The sequence below is a fragment of the Salvelinus sp. IW2-2015 genome, unplaced genomic scaffold (assembly GCF_002910315.2).
Source record: "Salvelinus sp. IW2-2015 unplaced genomic scaffold, ASM291031v2 Un_scaffold1382, whole genome shotgun sequence".
Taxonomy (NCBI): Eukaryota; Metazoa; Chordata; class Actinopteri; order Salmoniformes; family Salmonidae; genus Salvelinus; species Salvelinus sp. IW2-2015.
In genome coordinates this window covers 17794-40983 of record NW_019942872.1, presented here as the reverse complement: position 1 = coordinate 40983, position 23190 = coordinate 17794, and the positions used below count along the sequence as shown (strand labels likewise).

The window sequence follows — 23190 nt, the reverse complement described above, 5'->3', positions numbered from 1 at the left end:
GAGAGCTTAAATCGACAATGTTCAGAAGCTTGCAAGACTACTTGTTCTGGATTGTTTTACTAGTAGCTAGTAGGGCTTAGGGGAGGCAGACGTTTTCTGCAAAATCACAATAACTGTGGTCCAGAACTTGGAGTCTTGCCTGTGTTTCCCCACACCCACTTCTCTATGTTTACTTCAATTACTCACTCCATTTCGCCTCAAACTTCCACCACATACACTGCTGCTACTCGCTGTTTATTATCTATGCATAGTCACTTTACCCCTACCTACATGTACAAATTACCTAGACTAACCTGTATTATGTCTTACTTTTTATTTCATTTTTTACTTTAGTTTTAGTAAATATTTTCTTAACTCTATTTCTGGAACTGCATTGCTGGTTAAGGGTTTGTAAGTAAGAATTTGTATCAGCAAGTGACAAATACAATTTGATTTGACATACATGACTCAAATCACACCTCCCTCCTGAGGGCTCCCGAGTGGTGCAGCGGTCTAAGGCACTACATCTCAGTGCTCGAGGGAGGTGTATAATTGGCCCAGCATCGTCCGGGTTTGGCTGGGGTAGGCCGTCATTGTAAATAAGAATTTGTTCTTAACGGACTTGCCTAGTTAAATAAAAGCTAAATGTAAAAAATACAACTTTGCTCCCTTTCACTCTAGGAACAGCAGACAAACTTGGGTTGCTGTTTTCCTACTAATCGAAAACACATCTCTCCCCCCACCCTTCCCTTTCTCTCCCCTTTCCCCATGTCCTCCACACTGTGACAATCATTCCCCTCTTTCTTCGATACTCGCTGCTTCAAGAAGTGTTAGTGTGTTTGCATTCATTTTGCAGCTTCCGCTGATCTGACTGCTGGTATGCCAAAAATAAGCTGCTGTAGTAGCAAGGGGTGTAAATGGCTATTGACAAGACTAGAGTAAAGCCTGACAAGTTAGTCAAAACATCTCTCTCACTCTTATACAGTCATACAAGGTGTTTTGCATGAACAGAACTACACTATGCCCATTACCTAGTTTAATATTTCCAAACAGACTGACCAAAGATCATACTTTTTTTCTCTTTCTGCATATTAAGCCTACATCGCAATATATCAAAATGCTGATGGAGAGCAGCTCTAATGTGTCCTTCTCTGGTCAGTGGGACAGTTATTCTCAGGACAGTGAAATTATGTATTAGCCTACTACTCTAGAGATACAATTAACATTCAGAAAGATTACTCCTACTGATGTTACAGAAGGAAATGTCACACTCTTTCTATTAGGGTACATTTCAACGTAGAGCTAATGTCATATGCACATAAAGAGATTTAGTAAAGTGATGTAGGGAATATTCCTTTTCCTACAAAAAAAAGGAGAAGTTGGAGATCAAAAAATCGTTTCCAAACCAGGAAACAGCAGGTGACAAGAGAGCAAAGGGGAGGAATTACAGAATTTGCAGGAGAAACTCTTCATAGAATGACAACGACCAAGAAATTAGGTGAAATGGGAACATAGTAAACCATTTGGAAAGCCCCCCCCCCCCCTCTCTCTCCTTCCCTCCTTTAACACACGTTAATGACTTCTGATTTCCCAATGGCATAGTATTGAAAGCAGCCTCGATAGCATTCTCAGGACAGGAACGATCTCTAAAGGTTTTCATTTTGAAATCATCATTGGCCGTTGACTCAATTATTATACATCTTTCCAAACTGTTATTAGTTATTACAATAAATGAGACCAAAGCCTCAACCACAACAGCAGGTGATGTGATCTTTACCTATGTGTTGTTGATAATAGACCGAGTAGCTAGACTGCTTACTTCCTAAATTCACAACAAAACGACTACTGAAGGACGTGACAAAACTAAAAAGGCCATGGTTTCTGATTTTTCAGAAGATTCATGATAAATCGGGGTCCCAAACGACTGTATCATCATCAACCCAAAACAAGTTCACTCAAATTATTTTGCCCGAGGTCCTTCGGGTTAGGCAGCTATGCCAATCATCCTGTTGGATGCACTTGTTGTAAGTAGCCTACAATAGAAGTGCAGTAAACCATGAATAAAATAAGGTTAACTGAGGATGATACTCTGACTGAATATTTCCAGGTTATGTGAAAAAGTGTGCTTGCATAACATTGTGGACAGGTGCAAATAATAAAGTAGGACAATAGTCTGTAAATCTTTCAGATGATGCATTCACTCACCTCCGTAAGGAGTCCAAAAAGTGAGCAGCCTACATCCTTATCTCTTTACAGTATATCCACGTTTTGTACTATACTTCAGCACCACTAATAACAGACTCTCATTTCCCTAACTTAAAGGGAAAGTTCACCACTTTTCAATCTCATTTTCTTTATCTCCAGCACAATACCAGCTTCAACATATGTGCACATTTCAATATTTTGTAGAAAAAAAAATTCCACCCTGTGATGTAACATAAGCATATTTTTTGGGACCTTTTATATATTTTTTACCAGAGATCCGTGCTGTTTTGACATATGTAGACTGGCTTGGTGCTGGAGATTATGAATTGGAGGTTGAAAGGTGGCAGAAGTACCCTTTAACCTACTTGTAAAATATAGCCTTGCTACACATACTGTAACGGAGTTAAAATTATTAAGATTGTCCATTTTCAACATCGCTTGGCCATATCAACACATCCACATCGCAAATGGTCCTTGCTATCCGGGATAATTGAGACTTCCCTACCCCGTTGAAGTTGAAAATGGTTAGGGTTAGATACGGGTTATGGTTCGGGTGCGAACGTCCCAAGGATTCTGGATAACATTAATCCTTCGCAAATAGCCTAACACGGTTTCAAAACATATCCTTGTGACGATTTCTGTGAATTTGATTTACAAATACGTGCAATGTAAAAGGGCCGAACACCTCTTTACAATATCAAATCACCTCGTGCAAGAAGGTTTGATCGTTATGCGCTGTAACGATGGGTGTGGGGGATTGTGAGCCCAAGAGCTAGCCATCAAAATACATATTGCATAATAAAAATGACCATATGGATTGACAATATCAACATCTACAATAGTCGCTAAATCTTTCAGATGATGCATCCACTCACCTCCGTAGGAGTACAACAGTGTTCACATTATGTGGATCGAAATCCTCCCTTCGTGCGTATCAACATGGTCGCCACAGTATTTATGTTCCCAACTGCTGATTTGTCAAAAACGCAGATGACAGAAATGTCAAAATTATACCTCCATTCCGATTTTGGGAGATCAATTATGAATTCAGACATGTACCCATTTCAAACTCTTTTGCATCAACTGCGAACGTTTCGACTTGATAATAGTACTGCTGTTATAAGCAAAGTGGTCAGCTATAACTAAATAGCTAACAAGCTAATATTGTAGTTATAGCTTAGCAGTGACCCCAACCGACGTCCTAACGCATGAGAATATTGCTTACAAGAGAAAAATAACCAAAAACAGAAAGTTATTAGACAGACGCCAAAAGACGATAAATTATTACATTGTTACCAATTCTAGAATTATTTTTTTTGGAACGAGGTAACAAAATATTGCGCGTGCGGTAGTGACTTGATACAATGTATACATTCAAAGAGAACGATGTAAATTTTGTAACAAGCTATCATCGGTCGTCCAATAATAACCTATGTTACATTGTATCAATGGTGCTCACTAGCAAACCATCATCTGGGCTGCCTTGCTATGATAACTTGGATTTCTAGCGACGTGGCCGTACTTGTGGGAAATGTATCCATCTGACAGTGTTACATAATTTGATAGTCTCCGTTTTGTTTCATAAAGTTCACGAATAAGGAAATACAAACTAAACCAAATAACTGAATAACCTGTCATTTTCGATTAGCCACTCGTGCTAGCTTTGTAGCTAAAGCTAAACTATGACGGCTAACGATGCAATTACATTTAGCTAACAAGCTAGCAAGTCAGCTAGTTAAGCCATGCCTTAGAATAGTCTTCTATCGAAGGAGTAAAGACAAATCCAATAGCAAAGAGGCTAGCAATATTTAAGAAAGCAGATAGATTTAAATAAAATAGATGCAGCGCTGTGTACGTTATAAAAAAACACGAACTGTCAACAAAATGGCGGCTGCGTTGAATCAAGAGACCCGAAATGGATCTCCCTCTATTTCTTCCCCCTCGACGTTTTTTTTCCTCACACAGCAATTCGTATCTTTGATATCTCCAAACACGATGGGACTCTTCTCCAACACAACGTTAGCTGAGCCGAGACGTGTCGGAATGGGCCTCGGTCATTAATCGGGCCTCCATGTCTGCTAAGCCCGTATCGTTTATGTCAGTACAACACGGGCATTCTCAGTCACACATGGAGGGAGGGAAGGAGACGGGCAGCGGGGTGAGGGTCGTCACTAGTTAAGACAGACATAAAGTCATGAACCCCGCCAAAAATATAAATTTCTACAATTTATCTTCTTAAAATCTGATTTTAAACCTAAGCCTAACCACACTGCTAGGCTTATGCCTAACCCTAAATGAAGACCAAAAAGCACATTTTTGTTTTCAAAGATTTTTACAATATAGCCAATTTACTTTGTGCCTGTGTTATCTAATGCGAACCTGGGAGGGAGGAGGCAGAGGTCGTATGGTAGGCTACTAGACACTTTCTCCAGGCGGTGTTACACAAAATGCCCCTATTATTATTTTATTTTTGTCTTTTGATTCTTAAAGTGAAATGAAGAACTGCTGCAACAACGGCGTAGCAATGCACTACATGAACTGGAATAAGAGATTCAACTTTCATGTTGTCTCTGTGTAATATAGCCAAACTGACCTATTATTATGCATAATTGACAACCTTGCACGAGAAAACGAAAGGCAGTGTTTGTGTGCGCTCTTGGATATGTTTATCCAAAATTAAGCGTCTAGACTCCCGTGGGACTCAAATTTAGAGGCGGGATGTAAATCTGTCTGTTTAGAATTATAATCCAGTTGCCTTTGTTAAAAATAGAAAGCGTTTAATTCAATTTTAATTAGTCAATTTAGTTCGATCATGCAAACTCTTGCATATCATTAGTCCTTGTCTTAAAATAAGCGGGACTGGGATATGGCCCTTATGGACCCTGGGCAAAAGTTGTGCAGTGTAGAGAATAGGGTGCCATTTGGGACATTATCTGGGACTAGGCGCTCAATGGGTAGAGTGAAGGACATGTGGTATTCAATGACACTGCTTTTCACTCCTGCTTTATGAATTTGACCATTTTTATTATCTTCAATCTTATCACCTCATTGCCAATCGGATGTATTCGTTAACAAACATATACAGTACCAGTCAAAAGTCTGGACACACCTACTCATTCAAGGGTTTTCTTTATTTTTACTATTTTCTACATTGTAGAATAATAGTGAAGACATCACAACTATGAAATAACACATGGAATCATGTAGTAACCAATAAAGTGTTAAACAATGCAAAATATATTTTAGATTCTTCAAAGTTGCCACCCTTTGCCTTGATGACAGCTTTGTACACTCTTGGCATTATCTCAACCAGCTTCACCGGGAATTGCTTTTCCAACAGTCTTGAAGGAGTTCCCACATATGCTGAGCACTTGTTGGCTGCTTTTCCTTCACTCTGTGGGCCAACTCATCCCAAACCATCTCAATTGGGTTGAGGTCAGGTGATTGTGGAGGCCAGGTCATCTGATGCAGCACTCCATCACTCTCCTTCTTGGTCAAATAGCCCTTACACAACCTGGAGGTGTGTTGGGTCATTGTCCTGTTGATAAAACAAATGATAGTCCAACTAAGTGAAAACAAGATGGGATGGTGTATAGCTGCAGAATGGTGGTTAAGTGTGAATTGAATTCTAAATAAATCACAGTGTCACCAGCAAAGCAGCCCCACACATCACACCTCCTCCTCCATGCTTCACGGTGGGAACCACACATGCAGAGATCATCCATCCACCTACTCTGCGTCTCACAAAGACATGGCGGTAGGAACCAATCATTTCAAATTTGGACTCATCAGACCAAGGACAGATTTCAACCATTCTAATGTCCATTGCTTGTGTTTCTTGGCCCAAGCAAGTCTCTTCTTCTTATTGGTGTCCTTTAGTAGTGGTTTCTTTGCAGCAATTCGACCATGAAGGCCTGATTAACGCAGTTTCCTCTGAACAGTTGATGTTTAGATGTGTCTGTTACTTGAACTCTGTGAAGCATTTATTTGAGCTGCAATTTCTGAGGCTGGTAACTCTAATTAATTTATCCTCTGCAGCAGAGGTAACTCTGGGTCTTCCTTTCCTGTGGCGGTCCTCATGAGAGACTGTTTCATCATAGCGCTTGATGGTTTTTGTGACTGCACTTGAAGCCTTTGAAACTTTCAAAGTTGGACTGATGGACTGTCGTTTCTCTTTGCTTATTTGAACTGTTCTTGCCATAATATGGACTTGGTCTTTTACCAAATAGGGCTATCTTCTGTATACCACCCCTACCTTGTCACAACACAACTGATTGGCTCAAACACTTTAGAAGGAAAGAAGTTCCACAAATTAACAAGGCACGCCTGTTAATTGAAATGCATTCCAGGTGACTACCTCATGGAGCTGGTTGAGAGAATGCCAAGAGTGTGCAAAGCTGTCATCAAGTCAAAGGGTGGCTACTTTGAAGAATGTCAAATCTAAAATATATTTGGATTTGTTTAACACTTTTTGGTTACTACATAATTCCATATGTGTTATTTCATAGTTTTGATGTCTTCACTATTATTCTAAAATGTAGAAAAAAGTAAAAATAAAGAAAAACCCTTAAATTTGTAGGTGTCCAAACTTTTGACGGGTACTCTACATGTATATACACATATATCATATATACATACCAATACATATATAGGCCCATCATAATTTATCAAATACTAAAAACATATTTATTATTTTGCTGTGACTTGTACGTATTAAAAACAGAATGATTGAAAGAGGCAAAAGACTAATGCATTAGAAAAGTGCATAAAGTTAGAACATGAAGGAAGTGGATAGTGTAAAGAACACAGTATTAGGGTTTAATTGGGGCCATAAAGAGAGGTGGACATTATTAACAAATACTGCTATGTGAGATTAAGAGGAAGCGGGAGACGGGAAAATTTGAATTGCGTACTCCTCGCGTCTTCTCCTTGCATCCTCAAAACCCATTGGATGAGAAAGCCAGATGTCCCGCCCCTCTGACCTTCTCCTCCAATAGGTTTTGATAAGGAGGCGAGGACGTGAGGAGTATGCAATTGAGATTCTCAGTGTTTTCATTCCAATAACCCAGGGTTTCCCAAACTCGGCCCTGGGGACCTCAAGGGGTACACATTTTGGTTTTTGCCCTCAAATAATCAACTAATCATCCAGCTTTGATTATTTGAATCTGCAATAACCTCTCCTTCCTACGGAAGTGTGCACTCGTTCACTAGTCCCCACAAATGTAAAAGCATTGGATTGGTGTAGCATTCATGGACTGGAAGGAGTTTCCATATACCAGTCATTTCCTTTCAAATCCATGAAGTGAACAAGTGTACCCTTCAGGAGAAAGGAGAGATTATTGGGACGCAACCAAAGATGCCGGAGAGAACAGTGGGCAAATTATCTAACCCAGAGCTTCAACGCAAGAGTGAGTTCAGCTCACCTTTTAGGATTTCCCCCAATTTATTGAATTTCATCACATTTGTCACTTCCCTGTGGCTCAAGGATGTCAGTTCATGTGGTTTGAATACAAAATGAGAGCCAATCAGAACACTGCGGGAAATACCACTACGAAGGGACAAATCGAATCCATAACATTTTGTCAGAAAACAGTTGGAACCATTTACAGGTGAGGTGATACTGCAGGCATATTGGATCTTTTTAAAGTCAATCAAAGTTCCCTAGTAAATGCATTGTGAAGTGAATTTTTGAGGAGAGTTGAATTTTGACAATGAGGCACAGTTGAATTGAAATATGTCCCTTCAATAAACGCATGGTCAAAGATGAGGCATGAGGATAGAGATGAGCCTCGTTCAGGAGTAAAGGGAAGAAGAGATGCCAGACAGGTAGAAGAGGGAGGCCTAATCCTCAAATAGCCTGTCTCTCCTCCTGAGGGTCTGTCCTGATGGAGAGGGGCTCTGGGGGTTCTGGTGGGGGCTGGATGCTCTGGTCGACGCCGTCAAGACTTTTACGACACACAGGACAGGTATCGTGCTGTGGGAGAGATACACAAATGTGAGACGTGACAAAACATGCTTAACATTACAAGTTAAGTCTCAATACTTCTGAGCACTGTGGGACGGTTTAAGGCTAATCCTGGACTAACAAGTGCTTTCAATGGAGATTTTCCATTGATCTTGCATTTTAGTCCAGGATTAGGCTTAATCTGGGTCCAGGAAACCACCCCTTTGTGTGTGGCACACGGTTACCTCCAGAACAATATAACCAAATACCCTACCTCAAGACAGTATATGTGACCTCAGTGACACACTCACTAACCTTCCATGACAAATGAAATACAGTGGTGTTGTAAACCCCACCAGCCAACCCTTCCCCTGCTTACCAGTTCAAGCCATGGCACTATGCAGTCACTGTGGAAATAATGGAGGCAGGGCAGCTGTTTGACAGACTCTCCCATGGAGTACTCCTCCCTACATACTGGACACTCCAGTCTGCTATCTGAGAAAGAGGCATGGGGGGGTTCATTCATTGTGTACATTTTAGAATAAAGAGAGAGAACATTGACTAGTAGTGCCGGCACTACTAAAAGGCTTCTGAATGGGGTGCTTATCTGGGTAAAGACCACCTCACCTTTTCTTTTTCAGAATAAAACTAAATATTGTCACAATTTTGAGAATCTATTTTGCAGGTGGTATACTCTACACTACTACTGAGCAAGATCCACACCCTCCAGTCCCATAAATGCTGTGAGTGGTAGCCTATGGGTTTGGTGTTGCAGCTTGGTTGGAACACACCTGTCTGTTCTTGAGAGACGTTGACTGTGGGGAGGGATGAGATCATCTCCTTCTCTGCAGGAGGTGGTCCTGTGCCCTCAAACTGACCTAACAACTAGAGTGGAGGAAATTGAGAAATGAAGAAACAGAGATAGATTGTGACTCAGCGTGCTGCCATGATTAAAGCCTGGATTTTGCGCCTGGTTAGAGCACTGACCTCTGTGATAACTGCGTCTAGACCTCCCTGACCCCAGGCATAGTCCCCTGGATTTGAATGGAGCATGCCAGACCTGAGAGTGAATGAGTGAGAGACTAGACAGAGAGAGAGAGAGGAGAACGAAGCACGAGAGAGAGAGAGAGAGAGGAGAGAGATGAGGAGAGAGAAGAGAGAGAGATGCTTAACATGCCTTAAAAGAGTCAAAGTAATGAAAAATAAAATTATTGAGATTAAAAATATACTTATTTACAGTGCAGCTGGTGCGATAGCCTGAGTTTCCATTGTTGGCAAAACAGACCAGCCAAAAACTGCTGCCACAATACTAAAGAAATAAACAGAGAAGTCAATCTATTTTGCACATTACAGTGCCTTAAGAAAGTATTAACACCCCTGACTTTTCCACATTTTGGTTACAACCTGAATTTAAAATGGATTAAATTGAGATTGTGTCACTGGCCTACACACAATACCCCATAATGTCAAAGTGGAATTATGTTTTTAGAAATTTGTTACAAATTAATTAAAAATGAAAAGCTGAAATGTCTATGAGTCAATAAGTATTCAACCCTTTTTTATGGCATGCATAAATAAGTTCAGAGTAAAAATGTTGCTTAACAAGTCACATAAGTTTACATGGATTCACTCTGTGTGCAATAATAGTTTGACATGATTTTGATGACTACCTATCTCTGTACAAATCTAACACATCACTGAGATACCACTCTTCATATTTCGATATTGGTGGTGCCTGCATCACGTTATCAGCAAGGCTAGACGTTTAAAAAAATAAAAAATAGAGCTAAGCAGAAGCAAATCCTAGAGGAAAACCTGTTCAGACAATGGGAACAAATTCACCTTTCAGCAGGACAATAACCTAAAACACAAGGTCAAAATATACACTGGAGTTGCTTACCAAGACGACATTTAATGTTCCTGAAGTGGCCTAGTTGTCGTTTTGATTCAAATCGGCTTGAAAATGATATGGTAAGACTGAAAATGGCTGTTCTAGCAATGATCCACAACCAACTTGACAGAGCTTGAAGAATTTTTAAAAGAATAATGTGTAAATATTGTACAATCCAGGTGTGGAAAGCTCTTAGAGACTTACCAGAAAGACTCACAGCTGTAATCGCTGCCAAAGGTGATTCTAACATGTATTGCAGGGGTGTGAATACCTAAATATAAATGAGATACAGTATTTCTGTATTTCATTACAATTGCAAACATTTCTAAAAACAGTTTTCACTGATGGGTTTGTGTTTACTGAGAAAAAAACTATGATTTATTCCGTTTTGAATTCAGCTGTAACATAACAAATGGGGAATAAATCATGGGTATGAATACATCTGAAGCCCTGTAGAAAGAGAATACCTACTTGATTGTAATAACAATGTAATATAATGTAATAGAATTAGTAGTTACAGTGTAATAACATAATACCTTTAGGACCAAATAGTTGAATAGTGTTGAAATACACTGCTCAAAAAAAATAAAGGGAACACTTAAACAACACAAGTAACTCAAGTCAAAATCACACTTCTTGAAATCAAACTGTCCACTTAGGAAGCAACACTGATTGACAATACATTTCACATGCTGTGTGCAAATGGAATAGACAACAGGTGAAATTATAGCAATTAGCAAGACACCCCAATAAAGGAGTGGTTCTGCAGGTGGTGACCACAGCCACTTCTCAGTTCCTATGCTTCCTGCTGGATGTTTTGCTTACTTTTAATGGCTGCGCGGGCTTTCACTCAGGTAGCATGAGACGGAGTCTACAACCCATCTGATTCAAGTGGCTCAGGCTAGGCAGCTCATCCAGGATGGCACATCAATGCGAGCTGTGCAAGAAGGTTGCTGTGGTCTGTCAGCGTAGTGTCCAGAGCATGAGGCGCTACCAGGAGACAGAGCCAGTACATCAGGAGACTGGAGGAGCCGTAGAGAGGGCAACAACCAGCAGCAGGACCGCTACCTGCCGCCTTTGTGCAAGAGGAGCAGGAGGAGCACTGCCAAACCCTGCAAAATGACCTCCAGCAGCCACAAATGTGTCTGCTCAAACGGTCAGAAACAGATCCATGAGGTGGTATGAGGGCCCGACGTCCACAGTGGGGGTGTGCTTACAGCCCAACACCGTGCAGGACGTTTGGCATTGCCAAGAAACCAAGATTGGCAAATTCGCCCACTGGCCCTGTGCTCTTCACAGATGAAAGCAGGTTCACACTGAGCACATTGACAGAGGTCTGGAGACGCTGTGGAGAACGTTCGTCTGCCTGCAACATCCTCCAGCATGACCGGTTTGGCGTTGGGTCAGTCATGGTGTGGTGGTGGCATTTCTTGGGGCCGCACAGCCTGCCATGTGCTCGCCAGAGGTAGCCTACTGCCATAGGTACCGCAGATGAGATCTCAGACCCCTTGTGAGACCATATGCTGGTGCGGTTGGCCCTGGGTTCCTCCAATGCAGAGACATGCTAGACCTCATGTGTGGAGTGTCAGCAGTTCCTGCAAGAGGAAGGCATTGATGCTATGGACTGGCCCGCCCGTTCCCCAGACCTGAATCCAATTGAGCACATCTGGGACATCATGTCTCGTTCCATCCACCAACGCCACGTTGCACCACAGACTGTCCAGGAGTGGCGGATGCTTTAGTCCAGGTCTGGGAGAGATCCCTCAGGAGACCATCCGCACCTCATCAGGAGCATGCCCAGGCGTTGTAGGGAGTCATACAGGCACGTGGAGGCCACACACACTACTGAGCTCATTTTGACTTGTTTAAGGACATTACATCAAAGTTGGATCAGCCGTAGTGTGGTTTTCCACTTAATTTTGAGTGTGACTCCAAATCCAGACCATGGGTGATAAATTTGATTTCCATTGATATTTTTTGTTGTGATTTTGTTGTCAGCACATTCAACTATGTAAAGAAAAAAGTATTTAATAAGAATATTTCATTCATTCAGATCTAGGATGTGTTATTTTAGTGTTCCCTTTTTTTTTTGAGCAGTGTATATTGTTGTTAATATGTGAAATGATATTCTGTGATAAACTGAAGGGAAATATTTAATTTTGGACCACTTTGATTATATAACACCATTAGTCTAATCATGTTATATGATGTTATTATACAACAGTACAATGTCTCAATATCAATACAGGCTCTTGAGTCGAGTGGGAATAGCTTCCTAAAAACTGACATGGAGAGCTAGATAACATTGCAAAATCAGTGGTCGTTGCCACTAAGGTGGCTTGACGTCCAACTGAAATAAAAGCCATCAGCTATACCTGCCTGGACCTTTTGGCATGGGGCAAAACCATGAAAGGTAGCTAATAGAGAGTGAGTGGATAAAGGTAATAATGTTACACCGTAGACAGATCAAGATCAGTGATAAGTAATTGGTCATCTCCACTAACCCCTCCACTGCTGGCGTGTGGGACTGTCGCCTCCCCTGGCTAGGCGGACGAGAGGGGCGTTCCGCTTCAGGCACTAAAGGATCTGTGCCTCCCATAGAGGCCACAGGCACTTCAGAAGGTCCCTCTACGTCTTCCTCCACTGTGGCAGCCTGTAGATGGCTTTGGTCAGACTCAGACTCAGAGGTGGAGGGATCCAAGAGAAGAGCAGAGCGTTCCATAAACAGCAGCTGCCACAGCTTGGAGAAGGGAGAGCAGACCAGTACATTCAGATTAAAGTTTAAGACAGGGGAAAAGGATAGAGAAAGACAAAGAGAACTTGGGATGACATTCAGGTACCTCTGAAAAGAGTGTGCCTGCATCATCATTGGCCTCTGCAGTGCTGCTGTTCTCCAAGAGACTGAAAGACAATGACAAAGTTATTTCAATTATTGTAAATTAATACATTAAGAGAAATGCAAATACAATATTTTTTTAAGTAAAACTATTTTCATTGAATTAGTCTAATGTACAGTATATTATTATATCAGATATATCAGAAACTGAAATTGCACATAATACTGTACCTAAAATAGTATGATATTGCAAGTCCAGTATAGGCCCCTATACTATAGGCCCCTATATGCAGAACAGCACGCAAACAAACAGCACAGATTTGAACACTTTACCTGGAGTCTTCTGTCACCTCCTCAATGAAATCGGACTCACACCTGGGGCATGTGAATTCCTTGAGAAAAAAATGCAATTTCTATTTGCCCTATATACATAGACTTGGAATCACTGGCCACTTTAACAATGGAACACTAGTCACTTTAATAATGTTCAAATAATGTGTACTGCTTTACTCATCTCATGTTTATGTACTGTTTTCTATTCTACTGTATTTTAGTCAATGCCACTTCGACATTGCTCAATCTAATATTTATTTATTAATGAATTACATTCTTTTACTTTTAGATTTGTGTGTATTGTTGTGAAGAATTTTTAGATACTACTGCACTGTTGGAGCTAGCAACACAAGCTCGCTACACCTGCAATAACATCTGCTAAATATGTGTACGTGACCAATAACATTTGATTTCATATTTTATTTATTTAAAATCATGATGACATAACACAGGGGTGCAACTTTGGTTTTAGAAGTGGGGAGGGCATAATAATTATTATACATTTTTTATCCAGTCGCTCAGGGGCGTCCGCATTGTACTAAAACACACCGTTGTCACGTTTTGTATCACATTCCAATAATAAAACTGGGTGGGACAAAAATGCAATTTCAGAATGTGGGGGGGACATGTCCCCATCGCCAGTGAAAGTTGCGCCCCTTACATAACATGAAAATACAAAAGGAACACACTTGACAGTATCAAGTCCACTACGTCAAGATGCGCGTTCATGTCAATGTTAAAAAAAATAATAATGTGTCAGCTGCTCGACAAACGCGCTGGTGCGGCTGGTGGTGTACCGACAAGAGACACCCTGCCTGCCACAGCACCATCCCCTTCCATGTAAATGTCGCGTTCACATGCCAGCCGGAACTAGGAAACTCAGAAATAGCCGACTTGCTAACTGTTTGTAGTAGCCTACACGAGCCGAGTTCAACCAGTTGGCGACTCGAAAGTTTCCGAGTTTCCTAGTTCCGACTATCACTTGAACGTGGCAATAATGTTTTTCACATGCAGTTGACACTTGCGACTACTAGCTGGTGACACAGTAGTGCTTCTAAATATGGCAACGAAGCAAACCCAAAACTTGGATCACAAGATTTCTTCGCAACAACCAATCTATCTAACGGCGCGCACTCCATTCAACAACACTTATAACGTTGTATTTTAGTAATGACAATATTCTATTCTATCAATCACATTCAGTTTCAGATAAAAATGTTTATTTTCTTAGAATGTATTTCGGGAGGCGTTGCTAGCTAATATTGATACAGAAACGTCGGTCCAGAACCGGACGGGAAAGGAAGGAAGAAAATCACTTCTGTCAACTCACCGGGAGTTTAGGGTCGATTTCACCTTTACAACAGTGACAGAAAAAACGGTTTTGTGGTGCCGCCGCAGCCTCCGCCATCTTCACGGCAGCATACAGTCACTGACGTCTGTATGGTAGCTCAAGCCGACGGAAGACGTAGGGGCATTTGTCAGAAGGGTCATGTCAGTCCAGTCCATAGGATAGTTTTACATATTTTTTTTTACTATAGGCTACCATTTGTTCAAGATATTTTCCCGATTTTAAATTAACATTTGCTAGTGAACATAGTGTTCTGACTGCTCCAATCTTATTTCCCTGAGGTGATTCATATCAAATGTATACTGCTCAAATTTCAACCAAGTGTTGCTATTTGAGATTATTGCAGCTATCTTCTAACCAATGTTGCAATAGCCTAGGTTATACATAGGGCTAGGGGTCCCGTCAACATTTACAACAAAACATTGTGCCAATAAACATGACATGTAAACTGCTCTAATACAGAACCGATTTCACTTGTTGCATCAATGACCACAAGACTGATTCTTGAAAGAAATAGCTGAAGCAAAATCTGCAATTGTAGGCTACATGACAGGCCAACCAATGAGACTATCCAAAACAACAGAATATACTGGTAAAATAAAAACAGTTTTTAACGGTCACAGTTGAAGTTTAGTAGTCGTGGACTAAAAAAAAGATTTCAATGGAGATTGTAAATTGAGCATGCTTTTTAGTCCAGGATTTGGTGTCAGGTAAACTGGCCCTTTAAAGTACTCTGAACAAAAATAAACGCAACATGCAACAATTTCAAAGATTTGACTGAGTTACAGTTCATAAGGAAATCAGTTAATTAAAATAAATAAATTAGGCCCTAATCTATGGAATTCACATGACTGGGAATACAGATATGTATACCTTTTTGCCTCATGCAGCAAGACATCTTCGAATAGAGTTCATCAGGCTGTTTGTGGCCTGTGGAATTTTGTCCCACTCCTCTTCAATGGCTGTCCGAAGTTGCTGGATATTGGCGGGAACTGGAATATGTTGTAGTACACGTTGATCCAGAGCATCCCAAACATGCTCAATGGGTGACATGTCTGGTGATTATGCAGCCCATGGAAGAAATGTTACATTTTCGGCTTCTAGGAATTGTGTACAGATTCTTGGTACATGAGGTGATGGTCGGCGGATGAATGGCAGGACAATGGGTCTCAGGATCTCATCACGGTATCTCTGTGCATTCAAATTGCCATTGATAAAATGCAATTTTGTGTTCGTTGTCCGTAGCTTATGACTGCCGATACCATGACCCCACAGGGCACTCTGTTCACAACGTTGACATCAGTAAATCACTCGCCCAAACGATGCCATACACGCACGCTGTCTGCCATCTGTCCGGTACAGTTGAAACCAGGATTAATCCGTGAAGAGCACACTTCTCCAGCATGCCAGTGGCTATCGAAGGTCAGCATTTGCCCACTTAAGTTGGTTACTACGTGGAACTGCAGTTAAGTCAAGACCCTGATGAGGAAGACGAGCACACAGATGAGCTTCCATGAGACTGTTTCTGACAGTTTGTGCAGAAATTCTTTGGCTGTGCAAACCCAGTTTCATCAGCTGTCCAGGTGGCTGGTCACAGTCCAAGAAGAAGCCGAATGTGGAGGTCCTGGTCTGCGGTTGTTGGATATTCCTGCAGTCAGCATGCCAATTGCACACTCCTTCAAAACTTGAGACATATGTGGCATTGTGTTACGTGACAAAACTGCACATTTTAGAGTGGCCTTTTTTCCCCAGCACAAGGAGCACCTATGTAATGATCATGCTGTGTAATAAGCTTCTTGATATGCCACACCTGTCAGGTGGATGGATTATCTTGGCAAAGGAGAAATGCTCACTAACAGGAATGTAAACAAATGTGCACAACATTTTAGAGAAATAAGCTTTTTGTGCGAATGGAACATATCTGGAATCTTTTATTTCAGCTCAAGAAACATGGGACCAACACTTTACATGTTGCGTTTATATTTTTGTTCAGTATATTAAACACAAGTTACAGAAATAACAGAAATGATGACTAAAAGGATGCATCATTGATGTAGTTTCCCAGGAGTCTGTAGGGAAGACTAAAGTACATCTTTATCAGTCCATTGAAGAGGTTTTCAGAAACGCTACATTATATACACAACACTGAATAACACGCTCTGCCCATATTAGTCTTAGACGTAATAGGCCTACACATACACTATTAGGTTAGGCTACTGACATGACTAATGACACTGTATTGGTGAAGTGACCAAAGGGAAGTAGAAAATATTGAGCGTATCAACTGATTTTTATTCAAACCAAGAAAGAACAATGGCAACCATGACAACCAAATACAGCATCAACATAACATAATAATAGCAATAATATTACAACCCAAAACAACGTGTTTTTCTCATTTACAGTTGTGATTTTGGCAAAGATAGTGTGTGTAAATAGGTAGGCATTCTCATTTGGGATATCAAGACAATTGACTTTTTAGAGCTCACTTTAGCAACCATAATAGCATTGGCCACAGATAATTGAACCGTTCGGCTGTTAATTAAGTGTTGAATATGGAGCATCACTTCTGTGCATCCATCACAAACTCAAGTCCCACCCCTTTCACCTACTTTGATGTAACAATTTATCAAAACACCTGAGTCTTGCCTACTTCTTTTGTACTGTACACCCTCATACATACTGTACCTACCCCTCTCTCGCTCTCTACCAGCTCCCTTGCCCTACTTGCTTGCCTTCCCTCTCTCTATCGAGCCGCACCAGTAAAGGCCCCCTGAGCTGCAGAAGCAGTGGCGCTGGCAGCTGCCTGGCGTACAGCCTGATTGGACATCACTCCAGTGGCAAACTCAGCCTGAGCCTTCACGAAGCTGGCACCGGTCTGCCTGTACAGAGAGTGGACCTGGAGGGGAGAGGAAGACAGGCTTTAATACATGATACATATGGGCAATTCCACAGTAACAGAGTGACACAGACTCAGTTTTCACTTTAATATGTATGTCAAACTAAAGACAATGATTGCAAAGTTAAACAAACCATACTATGAACAAGGACTACTTGTAACAATTTCCACTAAACATTTTACAAGAACAGTGCAGATGCAAAGTTTGGTAACAGAATGACAGCACAAACTGTTATATTGTTACCAAACTTTGCATCTACACTGTGTTTTATTCAGTGGAAATTGTTAAAAGTAGTCCTAGTGCATAGAGTTCCATGGTTTGTTTAACTTTGCAATCATTGGTTTTTGTTTGACATTCCTTCTTAGTCTCAGTATCACTGTTGCCGTGGAATTGCCCATACCTCAACACCATACTCGCCATCAATCTGAAAACAATACTGTAAATAATACTCTGAAAATTCAAAACAATTACTCTAAGTTCTGTGGACGATTCTAAATGTTTATTGACATACTGGGTCAAGATGAAAAAAAATGTGAGAAGCTAGATGTATATGCTGTAGCCTTTTTACCCTCATCCTATTCCTTCCTCCCCCATGTTGTACCTAATTCCAAACCATTGTCTACCTACTGTAATTACTCCACACTGTCCTGATTTGCCCTAGCATACAATACCCTTTTTTTTATCCCCTTTTCTCCCCAATTTTCGTGGTATCCAATCGCTAGTAATTACTATCTTGTCTCATCGCTACAACTCCCGTACGGGCTCGGGAGAGACGAAGGTCGAAAGCCATGCGTCCTCCGAAGCACAACCCAACCAAGCCGCACTGCTTCTTAACACAGCACGCCTCCAACCCGGAAGCCAGCCGCACCAATGTATCGGAGGAAACACCGTGCACCTGGCCCCCTTGGTTAGCGCGCACTGCGCCCGGCCCGCCACAGGAGTCGCTGGAACAAGGATATCCCTACCGGCCAAACCCTCCCTAACCCGGACGACGCTAGGCCAATTGTGCGTCGCCCCACGGACCTCCCGGTCGCGGCCGGCTGCGACAGAGCCTGGGCGCGAACCCAGAGACTCTGGTGGCGCAGCTAGTACTGCGATGCAGTGCCCTAGACCACTGCGCCACCCGGGAGGCCCTCATACAATACCCTTAAGCCTGGTTAAAACTGGCTAAATTCCCCTCGCCTTCATTTCAGGTTTACCCGCTTGAGCAAGACAACCCCCATGGCAGCCTGGGCAGTGAATAGGATGGCATTGAGCATCATGATCACACCAACAGGCACGCTAGTCTTCAGAGCAGCCAGACTCACAATCCAGCCACTGAGTGGAACAGAGACAGGGAGGGAAGGAGAGAGAGACAGTCACAAAGAAAGAAGACAAATAGAGACAGGGGGAGTGTGAAGGATAGGTGTATGAGGAATGTACTGTATAGGAGATGTAATACAGTAAAGGTAAAGATATAGTAATTGTAACATGGTTGGCTTGTTTGTGGCACATACCTGAAACCCCAACCAGGAATGCCAATGGTCATGATGACGTAGAAGATCACTTGGACGAAAAAAATGAAGAAGAAGGCGAAGAAGTTGAAGGAGCTGTCACTCCTGAAAGAAAAAAAATGCATTCATACGTTCACTATAACCTGATATAAAGAAGGAACCTAAATATATCATGTCCGTTTTGTAATGACAAGCCCCTAAATTGGAAATGTGCAATAGTACGCACCTGAAGGCTTTGTACACAGGCCTGTACCAACAGACAAAGGAGCAGGGGGTGAAGAGGAGGACCCAGAGGATGGCCAGGCCCAGCCCAACACCACCAGAAGTGTCCACACAGAACAGACTCAGGCAGGACATTAAGTTAAACACCAGTGTGCAGGCTGTGACTAGGAGAGGGGGAGAGAATGAAGACAAAAGGAAGAGTGTAGGATGGGTGAAGTGAGGAGGGAGAGCAAGGGAGTGAGAGAGGGGAGTGAATGAGAGCATGAAACGTGATGGGGAGAAAGGAAGTGAAGAGTAGATGAAGGGGGAAAGGATGAGAAAAGGGGGTAAAGAAATGAGATAAGGTAGGTGACAGAAATGCAGACCAGAGATGGAGGGATGGATAGGTAGGTAGGCAAAATAAGAAGAGAAAGGTAGGGAGGTCAGAACTGTAGTTTGGATACTAGAGCACTTTAAAGTTGCATTGGAAGGGAAAGGGATAAAGAGATAGTTACATTGAACGCACACAGGTACACCTTGTGATTAATGTATCACTTCCAAATTGGTGTAAATTAATTTGAGAAATCTCTACTGTCATTAAGTATTAGGTAACATTCTTAAAGTGCTTAACATTTTCATAAAACATTTAATCTAAGCATTATTCTAATCATCATTCTTTCATGGAAGTGTTACAGATGACTTCACCAGACAGACAGCCAGGCACAGACAGGGAAACTTACACATCCAGTAGTAATACATGATGGAGACAGTGCGTTGGAAGCTCTGGCTGATCTCCATGTTGATGTCTTGGTAGAAGCAGGGTCCCACAGGGCAGAAAGAGGGCAGGGGAGGCCAGTTATTCTGACGAGCTGACAGAGAGATGGGGGAAGAGAGAGTGTTACTTCAAATGATTCAGCAATGGGAGCAATCTTTGTTTCCCAATGTTACATGTGCAGTTAGGAACCAGTATACGGTAATCCAATCCTTCCTTTATTAACACCCTCCCCCCACCCCTCAATCATTTCATATCAGACTCATGTATCCACTTTTTTTCTCTCAAACCAATCTCTATCATCATCATCATTACGACCACCATCTCCCTCTCTTACTGGCTCCAGGGCCGAGGGCGTGTGAGTCCAGCTCCCTCTCCCTCCTCTCCAGCTCGCGGGCTTTCTTCTCAAGCTCTTCCTGCTTCCTCAGGAGCTCTGCTGTGGTGGCATTGACCGCGGTCTGCTAAAGAAACAGAGAGAAGGAAAACGTCAGGCTTTAATGCAGAGCTGAATATAGCTCCATGTACCTTAGTAGAAATACAGAAGTTGAACTTGATTTCGTAGAAATTAGTCTGATAAGTTCAGGTGCTCCATGTCAAGCTAGTAAATAAACATCAGGAAATGTAATTATCATACAGAAATATGAGTTGCTTGTCTATGAGTATTATTTCTAGCTGTATGAAGTTAATTCTACAACCTGCACAGGTGACTCCTGATAATTGTCTAATACATATGGAACAAGTACCTGGGGGGTGAAGGAGGTGCCATAGTTGCGGGGCTCTGTGGGTGTAGTCCTGCTGGGTGGGGTTGTTGCAGGAACAACAGGTTGGGGGGCGGATGGTGCAGTTGCTGCATAGGCTGGTGGTGGGGGCTAGAGCGTGGATTACGACAAGAAATCAACCTATATAATTACCAATAACGTTTATAATGACCACAAGCAAAGAGTGGCTATAGAGCATATGTCCAAACAACTCTGTATGGGAGTGGAGCATCGTGGCATGTAACCATGTCCAATTGCTTGGAATGTAGTGGCATTCCTGCTACTCTGCCGAAGCACATCTATGAGGAAAGATGCCATACAGCTAGCATATATACTCCTGTATGCATTATTACCATACTGCATTACTATTACTGCATATACTGAATCTCCAAAGCATTCATATTCTGACACAAACACGTAGCTAACTACACATCTCTTACCCCATTTTTATTGTCAAATGGGTTGTAAAGATCCAGTGTGGCATACTCAGTGTTGCTGCTGTGTTGAGTCACTGCAGGGTCCTGACACACAGACAAGATAAACATCACTGACAGAACATCATAAAATAAATGTCAGAGATCCTATTACTATTCATATATTAATATTTAATTATAATTTCTAATTATATAGGTGACGTCCTAAATGGCCCTATATGGTGCACTACATTGAACCGTAGAATCAAAATAGTGCTCTACTCGGGAATAGGGGCCCGTTTGGGACGTTACCTTGACCACGTAAGTATCAATATGTTCTATTTCATTCAATGAGCCCTTTGTACACAAACACATTTTCAGCTACTAGATATATCATTAGAATAGCCTGGGTTAGAGCATGGAGAAAACAGCAACATCACATGTAATGAGTAACAGCACGTCTGCCATTACGTTACAGTGCAACAGGCGAAACATGCATTTTTTCACCAACATTGTAACGTTAGCTAAAAAAATGAATACAATAACAGTAGCTAAGTAAAGTATTTTACGATCGCATATCATATCACCTGGAAAGGGTTGTGGTCGTCGCCTGGTTCCGGAAAATTTGTGTATTTTGACATTTTTTTTCACAGCAATTCTGTATGTCCTGCTTAGTTCAAATAGAAAACCTTTCTACTGACACAACAGTTTGCCAACAACCTGTTTCCCGTTATTTCGGAGGCTGTCTAGCTAACGTTAGCTATATTCTGCTGACTTGGTTCGCTACTAGTAGCAAGCTACAGTAGCTTCCTAGCAAAAAAGAATAAAAAAATGTTAGATGTTATGTCTGTATCGAGGTTGTCATTGTCTAGCTAGCCAGTTGTTTATAGATTTCAGTTATAGATTTATCGCCAAATATAACACACATGCAACCAGCTAGCAAGCTAATAACGACATAGATAACGGTAGCCAGGATATTTATCTGTTATCGACCGAAGACGTTGCCGCAATCTGTCAAGATATTGGCGAAAATGTATATCTATTGATTTAATTGACTTGTCTAGCTATATCCTTATATTTTATTTAACGCCGTTTCTCCTTCAGTCATATTTTGCTGGAAGATTCCGTTTGTTATTGCCTGCAATAACAATAAAACATGTTTTTGGCCGCTGCACAAACAAATGTGATCCAGGAAGTAATGTCATGTGACTGCGGATACAGAAGAAGCACGTGCGTAGTTGGGCAATCACCCTCGACTACTGCGTCTTTTTTTATTTACCAATTCATTTTATGATATCCATGCCACTTAATAATCACAAAACCGTTGATTTCCCCCGCTTTTAATTATGCTCAATGTGGTAGCCACACATGGGGGTAGCGTAGCAATGAACAGGTACGCGCGCTCCTCTGATACTGCCCCTCGGCCATCCTTTCCTCCCCTCTGTATTCCACGCAACTACTCTATTTATTATATAGTTTGAATCATGATAGTGGAAAGAGGAAAATATGGCAGAGGTGAAAAAAGATAAGAGGTACATTTCCATCCAGGAGAAATTAAGAAAAATTTCTACCACACGGTGTCACTGTCGCTCCTTAAATTAATAGGCCAGTTCTTGCAGTTCTTTCTAGGGAGTTTTTCCTAGCCACCGTGCATTGCTTGCTGTTTGGCGTTTTAGGCTGGGTTACTGTACAGTACTTGGAGATATCATCTGATGTAAGAAGGGCTTTATAAATACATTTGATTTTGATGATTTGCCTTAGCCCTGGGGCAAAAGAAAACCACTGTGGGTTCACTCAGAATTGAGCTGGAGCTACCCGGAGCCGGGTTCCTGCACCTTGGGTCAAAGAAAGAGGAGTAGGATAAAATTACTAACCCTAATCCTATAGTTGAAATCAGTGCTTGATTACAAAAAAAGGTGAAATAAGTGCCTGTACTCATGTTGGGTGCCGGTGTGGTGATATTACTTGCGACCCTAGAACAAGATGTTATAAGTGTAGATTGCAAAGACGCTCTGTAAAAAACAAATTGAAAGCCAATTTATGCGATCTGGAGGCTCCATATGGGGTTTGCCGCTATTGTGGATCCTCTGGAGGCTTGCAGAGGCCAAATCGAGCTC

General features: G+C 41.7%; 2 protein-coding genes across 2 annotated transcripts; both read right to left on the bottom strand.

Annotated features, from left to right (window-relative positions):
• Positions 1-5187: 5187 nt before the first annotated feature.
• Positions 5188-14810, bottom strand: LOC112070647 (E3 ubiquitin-protein ligase RNF115). Its single transcript, XM_070439062.1, has 8 exons — positions 14519-14810; positions 13189-13247; positions 12860-12920; positions 12524-12759; positions 9116-9188; positions 8920-9013; positions 8508-8623; positions 5188-8158 (listed from the first exon to the last, which is right to left on the bottom strand). Exons 1-8 carry the CDS (start codon positions 14594-14596, stop codon positions 8033-8035), a joined length of 843 nt encoding a protein of 280 aa, XP_070295163.1. The 5' UTR covers positions 14597-14810; the 3' UTR covers positions 5188-8032.
• Positions 14811-16807: 1997 nt separating this feature from the next.
• LOC112070638 (secretory carrier-associated membrane protein 3) lies at positions 16808-22290 on the bottom strand. The gene is made up of 9 exons (XM_024138072.2): positions 21661-22290; positions 21101-21181; positions 20646-20771; positions 20240-20363; positions 19871-19999; positions 19156-19315; positions 18933-19034; positions 18636-18753; positions 16808-17435 (listed from the first exon to the last, which is right to left on the bottom strand). The coding sequence occupies exons 1-9, from the start codon at positions 21712-21714 to the stop codon at positions 17283-17285; spliced, it is 1047 nt and encodes a 348-aa protein (XP_023993840.1). The 5' UTR covers positions 21715-22290; the 3' UTR covers positions 16808-17282.
• Positions 22291-23190: the final 900 nt, after the last annotated feature.